At 38.8% G+C, this 11,191-nt stretch overlaps 1 protein-coding gene across 1 annotated transcript in view; it reads right to left on the reverse strand.

Moving 5' to 3' along the window:
* Nucleotides 1-11,191, reverse strand: part of FRMPD2 (FERM and PDZ domain containing 2) — a 95,147-nt gene that overhangs the window by 48,716 nt on the left and 35,240 nt on the right. The window contains exons 11-12 of the mRNA XM_011355460.1: nucleotides 9,563-9,718; nucleotides 4,681-4,866 (exon numbers count right to left, since the gene is read on the reverse strand). Of these exons, the coding sequence (XP_011353762.1) occupies nucleotides 4,681-4,866; nucleotides 9,563-9,718 (342 nt within the window). The remainder of the gene's footprint in view (nucleotides 1-4,680; nucleotides 4,867-9,562; nucleotides 9,719-11,191) is intronic.

Below are 11,191 nucleotides of genomic sequence, written 5' to 3' on the forward strand. Positions count from 1 at the left end.
TGTCAGAATGCAGCAGAGATTGAGGTCACATCAACAAGAAACACTTCCCACATTTATACCTTCAAGGCCCACATACAAAGTGATATTTGTACATCTTACTAGGATAAACTGGAAAGAATGATCTATACGGGGTTATCTATATGGATATTTGTGGAATAAATTCATAACTTTTTGCAATATCTAATTCTAATAAGAACAGTAAAACACAAATAGGTAACATTAAATATAAATTTACATACAACTTCCAAATTAAATCTGTATTCTAGATATTCTAGACATTTTCTTAAGAAACTTGAGCTTGAGCCTATAAAGATAACTTTATACATATAGGGTTTATGCTTGAAAGGACTCCCTGAAACTCCTAATCCTCTTTAATGCTGATCTCTTTTAATTCATGTTTGTCACCTTTTTTAAGAAACCCATGCACACAAGCCAGATACTAACAAAAGGCAGATTACACTACACTGCTTTTCTTTTTAGAAACTCCTTTTTCCCATTAGCCTAATTTTAGACAATTTGAGCATTCTCTAATATTCTTTTCTTTTATTGACCAGTGCAATATTGAACCTTCTTATACTAACGTGAATGGTTTTGAATTCAATTGAATTATATCTAGTACTTTTTAAATAATGCATTGTCTCAAACACTCATAGGTGCTGCCCTACTAGACTTAATAATTCTTCCTTAATATTAAATTATAATAATGCCTAAACTCCGCTAGTGGATCATTTTATCCACACTTTCCAAAGTTGAATATTTGCCTAGAATCCACCTACTTTGTCAGTATACATTCATATGCTTTCATACAGTCTTGACAATTTCATATTAAGTTCACTCAGGTATTGAAAATTTTTAGATAAGCCATTTAAAAAAATGTAATAGCTATTCTTTAACAAATCTGAAAAGAATCATTGTCACATATATATGTGTTCACACATGCATGCATACAAACATACCCCAATCTTTCTTTTCTTTTATAAACTCTCAGTAAAACTCTCTTTTGGGACATCAATCTTCTAAGGTATTAAACACCAGCAAGAATATAATTCTGATCCCATTTCTTAGCATAAAGCTAAAAAACAGTCTTGACTGTAGTGGTTCAGATTTTTTTTTCCATCTTGATAACATCATTTAATGGAAAATTCATATCTGTAGGCAAATTTTCATATGGATGAGCTGCTCTGTGAATGAGATGATGTATAACTTGAATCTCAGGGTTTTCAGCACAAACATGGGGAACTTATTTACACCCCTGTGGTTGCAGCACAAGCATATTTGGTGCTTCTGTAATGTTATAATTGTTTCAAAGCATTTGTTACAGTTTCAAATATTTCATCCCCAGCAGTTTTATTGCTGTTGCTGCTTGCTCACACTTTAGTTTGTTTGGTTGCTTTGATATGTCTTTGCAGAGCAATGATATTCTTCCAGGCAGAGGCAGATTTGCCATGAAGCTAATGAAGCTGAAGCTCCAGGGCCCTCACTTGCATAGGCCACTTCCTGGGAGGGAACTTGGCAGTGTCTTCACATTTTAATTTGGAAAATAAGATGCTTTAACCACAATCAGTTAACACCACTGACTCTTCTTTCCACTCCAGCTCATTCACACTTTCCTCACCATAGGTGGTGGAACATGGTATAGACACAGAGCCCACTAAGGAAAAACTGAGATGGGAATACATTCAATGTAGATTTAGTGGGATTTATTTGCGTGATTTGCAGTCTCTTCCACAATAATTTCTTGCCACTCATCCCAGAATCCTCTTTCCATTGGGCCAATTCATCCAAGTCTCAGCCTAACGATATTGGGCCAGTAGCCATGTGCCCCACCATACTCAGCACCAGAAGTATGTGGGGTAAGTGCTGGAGGGGAACAGACTTGAAGTATACAAAGCCAGAGGCCAGTCTACATAAAATTTTTTCAATTGTCAAAAATGAAAAGCTGTAATTTAGTTCTTAAAACACCCAATCAAATAGAAGTTCTATCCTATCACGGATATACTTTATATAACTGTATATACTACGTTATCAATACACCACACAATATTTTTCTTTTCTTGATGGGAATCACATGAAAAATTTATTAGATTTCTTGGGTTTGTAGCACAGAAACCTGTCACAGCACTACAAAGAGTAAATATGTCTCTGTGCAAAGCTGCTTGTTTTATGCATCAATAATAGAAACAATCTTTAATCAACCATGCTAGAAGAAAGACTAAATCATATTTCTATTTCCTCTAGGGAAAATGATATCACAAAAATGTCACCATATAAAAACATAATAAGAGTGTATGCCAACAAAAATTTGAAAAGATAAAAAGAATTGTTTATCAGAGAGTTAATAAAAATATTTTTTCTTTTCTCATTCTAAATGAATATCCACTTTCATACTCTAGTTTGTATTTGGAAATTTGTATTTTTTTTCTGGAAGAGAGCCCTATAAAGCCTGTATTCTCCACTACTTTTCTCTTCAGACATTTTAGCTATTGCTAATAACTAAGAACAGTTACTAATGTGGGTATGTTCATCATTCTACAGCTAACACTTTCTCAATTGAATAATCTTCTGAATTGGTGTCGTCTCTCACAGACAGGCTGCCAACACATCTACAAATAATATTCTTTGAAAAGGGCATTTTTCTATTTCCTTTGCTACTTTCCTGCAGGCTGGCAAGATAAATAATCTGAAATTGTTTAAAGCATTTTGCCTTCCGCTATTAATTAAGGAAATTTCAAACCAGCTTCCTGAGCTCATTCTCCTATTGTTCACAGAGTTCCACATTTTGTGTTTGCAGAAGCATGAAAAGTTCAAGTCATTTTCTGTATAAGGTGCCTGTTTTGTGGCAAGCAGCTGGTGACATTACTTCATGTGATGACTTTACCATAAAAAAATACATTCATGCTGAGAAAGAGAATGGTCATCAGGTCATGGAAATCTTAATTAGTGGCAAGGTTTTCTTAAGCTATGAAGTTGTCATATGAACCTGATGACTTTCCAGCTTTAATCAAGAAATCATCCTTGGTTGCGGGGAAAGTAAATATCTGTAAAAATTAAAACAACTTAAATATATTTATTTAAGGGATTGTTAAACTTCACGACTTCAAAAATTCTATTTTTCAAAATTACTTTTTTAGGTTATCTGCATTTTTACAAACGTTTTAAAACAAATTACATTGAAAATTTTGAACAATTAAACATGAGTTAAATAGGAAATGCAATAGTATTGAATTAATTCAATAATTAAATTCTTCCAATAATCTTTCAATTGTATTAAAGTAATTCAATTCATTAAAATTCTGAAAAATTCCCAAATATAAATATCATTTATCTTTAGATAAGTCAAAATTTTGGAGGAAAAAGTTAGTTTCATGGTAGTATAAAGTCAGTTCCCTGAGCACAATTAAATTATGCTCAGCTATTTATTTACTTGTAGATATAAACTTTTTTTCCTAAAGACAAATGATAATTTATTATAAAATTGTATCGAGAATCATACTTTAGCTATATTTTAACTTCAACGGTCAAGATAGAAGACACAAAAGAAACATTGAGAAAATAAATAAAACCAATTACATTCTACTTAGGAAACTAAGATCAGATAATGATAATAAAAACGGCAATCTCATCAGTAGGAAAAATTAAAAACCATAAGAAAAAATAAGCAGAAAGAAAAACTGAATTTTTCATGAGCCACAAGGTGAAGAACTTCATGATTTATAATGAAATCATTGCTAAAGTTATGGCACACTGACTGGGATGACCCACAGGACAGGCAGTCTGATTAAGTATCTAGCACTCTCTGCTGTGGGGGTACACACAATGTTTTTGGTGTCAAATTTATTGTAACTAAATTCAAGGAAGTATAAAGACTCATGGGAATGGTGTTCAAATACAATTTTAAATTTTGTACATTTAATAACATTGTTTTTTTTTTTTTAGACTTTTAAACTTTCAATGGGTATCAAAAGTTTGCAGTCACCAGTGTCCTGTAGCACAGCAGTCCCCAACCTTTTGGCACCAGGGACTGATGCTCTTATGAGAATCTAATGCCTGATGAACTGAGGTGGAGCTGAGGCAGTAATGCTAGTGCTGCTGCAAATGCAGATGAAGCTTCCCTTGCTTGCCAGCCACTCACCTCCTGCTGTGCAGCCTGGTTCCTAACAGGCCATGGACCAGTACCAATCCTCAGCCTAGGGGTTGGGGACCTCTGCTGTAGCACACCTGTGGCCCATGGGAGACAGGCCAGGTACCTCAACAGATTGCATGCAAAGGGAAAATTAAAACACAAGGGAAATGTTTCAAAATCTTTTTGGTCTCCACTACACCTGCAGTAAGCCCTCCTCTCCCATCTCCCACTTCCAACCTTGCTATCAAGATCAGTGGATTCCCCAAATTAAATAAAATTTACCCAGAGGGAAAGTATAGCCTTTTAGGCTGGTGGTTGTCCATGGGAGTATGGGAGACTGAATGACAGACAGTAGGGAAGACATGGCCTTCTGAGGACTCTCAAATCCCCTGGAAGACTTCTTCCAAATATGCCGTAGTACATCCAAATACAGGCAAGCTGGCAGGCTGTGATTTTATCTGGTCAGGAGAGGATTACATGACCCATTGCTCCTTTAAAGAGGCAACAGATCAAAGGAAAATGAAGTATGGGTCATTTTTCAACAGAGCTACACTCACATAAGTTGAAATCTTCCCAATTTCTCTCCACTGAAATCGTAAAGTTGCAATTCTGCTGTTGTTTTTCACTTCATATATTATGACACCCTTGGCACAGATCCCCAAGGCCATTTCCCCTTCTGGCCTTGTCTTCTCTGGGAGAACTTGATAAACTAGCACACCATATTCTGGGAGCTGCTGAGTGACCTGGAGCAAGAAAAAAGCTAGTTTAGAAGAGACAGGCACACTGGTCTAAATAAAGAGCTTCAAACCATTCCATGAAAAACAGCTTAACAGATGTTCTTTAAAAAAAAAAGAAAGAAAGAAAAGAATAGAATTGCCAATAAGCTTAGGAAACACTGAACTAAACAGGTCTCCTTACTTCAGAATTTCTCTGCACCTCTGATACGGTAGCATTTTTCTATTTTCTTTTTTTAATTCAAGGAATCTTTTCTTCATGGAGTACCTAAAACAACACCTGGAATACAGTTATTATGAAAATGGTACAATAGCATAATAATATTCTAGATAAATTTATAAAATTCAGACTCTTCTGGGTCCATCTCATGGTAATGGATTCCTTTTCTCAATTGTGTTAACCAAAGGTAATTGCAATATTATCTGGTCCAACTCCTTCATTTTACAGATGGGAAAATCAAGGCCCAGGCACAGTAAGCAGGTGGTTAGCATCACAGTTCAAGCAAGATGAGGCATCGACATCCTGCTGGGAAAATGACCAACCGCTGGTATTCCTTACCATGTGGCAGTGCCTCAGTGAGCCCAAGATCTGTCCTCAGTTTAAATTTACCAGATAAGGAGACTAAATTTTTTCAGAGGCATTAGGGTCATTCAAAGTTGGGACTGTATCAGGCCAACCAAATTCTCAAGAGACTGGAGTTAAACCTAATACAAATGTTTTTAGTCACATATCTAGCTTGTTTCTACCATCGTCACCTTTACCTGAACAACTCCAGTCCTCGTCAGAAGGTTGATGCACCTGGACTCATGGCAGGGACATCTTAATCCAGGCATTGGAAAACCTCTCAGAAGAGTTTCATTAGTTAGATAAGATTTCCCATCTCTTCCTCACAGCAGAGAGCACTATATCCTGTCCAACATCTCTCACTCCCAGGCAGGATCACAAAATAGGGTCAAATTATGGCTTTCAAGAGTTCCTTTCTCAGGCCCCTTGCCAACATCTCTCCTTCTGTTGATGAATACTTTCCGCAGATAGGTTCTACTGCCTATGTAGAGCCAACAGCTCTTCACATAATCTTGATTAAGTTTCTGGACCCTGAGCATCCTTCTTTTAACTTTGGAGAGACCCTGCCATTATCGTCATTGTCATCATCATCACCATCAGCAAAAACAATATTTACTGAGCACTGATATGGAAATGTACAATGACCAGATAAGTCATGTGCTTGAGTTGTGACAAAGCAGGACCACCCCAAAACAATTAGGTAAATTCTTTTAAAGTATTTGATATATTTATTAAAAAAAATTAAGACATTAGTTTTTGTTAGAATAAAGATGACTTTTAGGCTTGTGCACATTTTTTAACTGTTTAGTATTAATTTTTAATTTTATTTTGAATTACATAGAGAGGGTTAGGATATTGAAGTACTTGGAGTAATAAAATTGTTAAAATGATAGAGCTCCATTTTAAGCATTTCTCAAACATTATTTCATTTAATCTTCATAACAGATTTGTAAGAAAGAGCTGTAGCTGTCTCTTTTTAAATGAGAAAATGGAGGTACAGAAGGATTAATTACTCTGCCGAAGTTCCCACTGGGAACCAAGAATGGAAATATAAGTTTATTTGCTTCTGAGTTTTCAACTCTTAACTCAAGTACAGAGTTTCAATAATGTCTGGAAACCTAGAAGAATGTATATAAGGTTATCAAAGCATCTTCGATCTGTAAAAAACTAAGCAACATTGTCTATGTCTCCATGCTCTGCTAGGAAATCTGTGGCGCCTCTTCTGTTCCCTTCTGTGTTGCTATAACTGATTGTACTCTCAGAGGGTCACTTTATCTCCATATGCTTAGGGCCATCTCACTATTTTTTCTTCTCCCTACAATGGGCAGCGAAGTTGAGACTTGACCCAGGCTGTCTGCCAGCCCATGCAGCACCCTTGCTGTACTGAAAACTGTTGGAACAAATAGATTGTTTACAAATATTATCAAGAGATTCATAATTCATACACTTTGATCTTATAATTCTACTCCTGGGAATTTGTCCTAAAAGAAATATGCTACATAATCAATACAAACCCTTCTCATAGAAATGTTCAGTGCAGATCTGCAAGATTGGGTTGGTAGGACTGGCTCCAAGAGGTCAATGATTTTCTAGAGGCAATACTGCCTTTAAAGAGATTATTAACAGGTTTAACAGAGGATATTACAAAGCATTCATAATTATCTGGGAAATGCACATGTTATAAAGCTAACTAGTGGGAAATACAGGATACAACCAGGATAATTTCAACAGAAAAAAATGTTTTAGTAGCATATCACAGCCCCTAGTTACGCGGGAAAATGGTTCCATGGTTGAGGAACTTCAGAAAACACGGAGTTAACTGTGGATGCATTGTTCTCAGATTAATATGCCAATGTAGTTAGTTGTGAATCTTCCAGGCAGAGTATGTTATTCAGTGTTACCCAGACTGGACTTCTGCCAAGTCTCATTCTAGTGAGATATGAACTAGTAGAATTAGTCATCAATGAACCAGAGGCCAACAGGCACCATCTGATCATGGAAAAGGAGCCATGTGGCTGTTTATGGAGCAACTGGGCTCTGAAAATGGGATCTGAGAATTCAGAGCCCTCTGCACAAATACAGCCTAGTAGAAGGGACAAGAAATGTACAGAAATGACTGTAACACATAGAGTGTCAGCATATTTAAATGTTTGAAATGTTCATAATTTTCAACCCTGTAATTCCAATCATGAGTTTCTACTCCTAAGGAATTAAGCAGAAGTGCAGCTAAAGACCTATGTAGAAAAAGTGCTAATCTGAGTATTGTTTAAAATCATCCCATATTTAAAACAATTTATGTGCCGGAATATAAAAAAAAAAAAAATTAGCATATACCATGTGTTGATTTAAAATAAAGTTTTAAAATTTTAGTGAGATTGGATTATAAAAATATACAAAACTGCGTATATAATGTAAACCCAATTTTAAATATATATGCATATATACCTTTGAATACCCAGAACAAAAAGAGAAGAATGAATACACCCAAATGTAACTATGCTGTCTCTATGGGGCAGAATCAGGAGCAAATGGCTGCTTTTATAATCATGGGGGAAAGGACTTTGTTTAACAAACACTGACTCTAGTGAGAAGGATCATAATACGCTCTGGGGGTCACCAAGCCTTCTAGGTCATGTCTCTATATTTGAGGGGGAGGGGACTACATAGTAATAGCAAGCCAATCAAGGAGAATCTCAAGAGCCAGTTCCTTGAAACTAGTAAGATAGCATGCAAATAAAATCAAATCTATTCATGGTTTTGCTTATAAGATGATAGCTTCCTTTACAATTATTTTTCATCCTTCAACCAGGAGAGACAGGGGCACAGTGAACCCGGCCCACAAAGCCAGGCCTGGGCCAAGGTCAGTGAGCATCGTCAGTCCTGCAGGGGCCTCCACAGGCCTGAGTCCTCAGCCTCTCCACTGGTTCTCTGTTTCTGTGGCCACTCATCATCAGATGTGTGCTGATGGCTTTGCAGTCCCCACTTGTCCCTTGGGACTGCTGCATCCTCTTGACAAGGAACATGCACAAAGCCTGGATTCTGGAATTCATTGAACACCTTTCTGCCAGGACTTCTCAAATGAAACATTTGTAGGTTTATACCACGTTGAGTGTTACAGACAGTTCTGCTAAGTGACCCACCAAAAAGAAAACGCAAGACCTCACCTTGGCAGTTCTGCTTTCTAATGCCTGTCTCTATTAAAGGCAAAAAGCAAAAACAAAACAACAACCAGTCTATCTGTCTTGGGAGACTTTGTAGAGAGAAATGAATAAATCCCAGAACTTCCTTTTGAAACTGCTCCCAACTCTAAAGTCTCAGCCAGATATCCTGCCCCAGGAAAGCCGGGGGCCCCCCTCCCATGTGCTCCCTAGCTCCAGCTCCAGGGACAGAGCAGTCACCCTCTATAACCCTGATATAGAATAACCAGTTATTGTTATTGTTCTCATAGGGCAGTTATCACAGTGTTACATGCCTCTGGGTACCCGTCTGTCCTCCCTGGAGACGTGGGACTCCCCGAGGGCAGGGCCTCCATCTCTATCTCCACTGCCCACAATGCCTGGCTCACAGCAGGTATAGGTTGTGGAGTCAGCAAGCCTATTCATTATAGGCTCTATGTGTGCCCACAGACATAGGGGGCTGAAATGCTACTGCTTTTGCTGGAAGGCAAAGGAAAGAGTGGACCAGAGATGCACCCAGATGCATGGACAACACTATTTCTGTTGTGCTGAAGACAGTTGTCTGGAAGTCTGCAAACTTGGAATCTTCCAATGGCTTCGCTTTTGGCTCACACGTCAATTTTGTACTTCAGTTGTCCCACATGTCATTTAGAAGAAATGTGGTCACCCCACTCACAGAAAAATGACTGGGAGCTCTAATGCTAAAGAAATGACCTGCCATACTCGACCCAGCCCACTAAATTCTACCCATCTTTTGGGATCATTTCCCATGCCACTTGCTTCCAGAAGCCTCTCTTTGCCCTACAGGGTGATGGAGTTTTCTTCCTCTCAGAGAATCAAGTCCCTTGCTTGTACTTCCTCATCGGTCTGCGTACATCCAGCCTCCAGGAAAGGCTTTAGAGGAGATTGCTGATTGCATGCCTTTGAACACCAACACCCCTTCTCAAGGGCACAATGGCCTCACCCTCAAGAACTCCAACTCAGCATCCTCTTCACAGAGCACAGGACTGAGACGGTGCATCTCTGAGACTTGGACTTGGACCCTGAGAGCGGTCATCCTCTCAATCAGACTTGCTGGGATGTAATCTTCAACTCGAAAATAGGCTTTCCTCTCTACCTGCTGGAAATAAGATACAGAAGTAAAGAGGCATAACCAGAATGCCTTCTATGTGACCCTGAGCAGAACAGAAGCCTATCTGCAGTCAAAACCCAGGTTAGGGATCCAGGGCAAGAATGTTCCTTTGAAGTGCTCACCTGGGACATCTTTTTTCTACCATATGTGAAGTTGAGCCAAACCATATGACATAAATAGAAGGGAGAGAAGAGAGGAATAACCCATTTTTGAGCCTCTTTTATATGTCAGTGGTCCTCATAATATATTAGCTCTTTTGATCCTCATCGGAATCCTACAGGGACAGCACTGTTATTGCCATTGCCAAGATGAACACAATGAATGAAGAAGGATGTCATTCAACAGGGCCAAGGTCACACTGCTTGTAAGTGACAGAAATAAGATTTGGTCATCCAAAGCCCTCACACATTTCATGATGCATGATGCCACCATACTATTACCCAAAAGGCACAGAAAAACCCTGGCCCTGAAACTTTGTTTCTTTTTTATTCATTTAGTGCTTCCATGCACACGTGCTCCTAGTGGACTGTCACCTTTTACAAAGGAGGTCTTTGCTGTGACACTATCTGTCCACAAGAAGGTGATCAAGAAGTTGCCCCTTGAATGAGAGAAGATCTGTCACACCTTCCCTGCCACAGGCCTGAACTTTCTTCAAGTCTGCTTTTTCAGGAACCTGAGGCTGCAGTCCCACCAGGGCGGCTGGAAGAGGCATCGCCTCTGCCTGATGCTGGGTTCCCTAATACAGACTTGGACAGAGATAGATATGCAGAAAATTTAAAGGAGTATTCTTGGGATCCACTGCAAGGAATGAGGGAGGCAGGACTTGGCATAGGGAGAAAGTGATCCTACCCTTATGTTCCTGATTCAGCTCATCCTGGTCTCATGCAGCCCCTCCCTACCTAATCTTAGGCAAGATATTTCCCCACGGCTGAGGGAAACTACCCAGTTACCTGTGAGGAAGGAAGCTGGGAGCCAGGAACATCTGGCCTTTTCAAAGTGAGGTGGAAGATGGGCAAGTTGACCTGATGAGGGGATGTGAAGAAACAGCACAATGTCCACTACATCCCCCTGCTCCAAGTATGGCACAGACCTGACCCCATGTGGCTGTGGATTAAGAATCATCCAACCTAAGGCAGGTCCATACCGGTTCTGAGCTCAGCTCAGAAACATAAAACAAAAGAAATTGTTCACCAATCTACTGCATAAAAAAAGCATTCAGAATGCTATTAGAATAGCAGTAATCCAGAACACTGACAATACCAAGTGCTGATGAGGATGTGGAGCGATAGGATCATTGCATTCATTGCTGGTGGCAATGCAAAATGGTACAGCCACTTTGGAAGACAGTTTGTCAGTTTCTTACAAAGCTAAACATATTCTTACCTTATGATCCAGCAACCATACTCCTAGGTATTCATCCAAAGGAGTTAAAAAAACATGTCCACACAGAAACCTGCACGT

The sequence above is a fragment of the Pteropus vampyrus genome, unplaced genomic scaffold, assembly GCF_000151845.1.
Source record: "Pteropus vampyrus isolate Shadow unplaced genomic scaffold, Pvam_2.0 Scaffold20, whole genome shotgun sequence".
In the NCBI taxonomy this organism is placed as follows: Eukaryota; Metazoa; Chordata; class Mammalia; order Chiroptera; family Pteropodidae; genus Pteropus; species Pteropus vampyrus.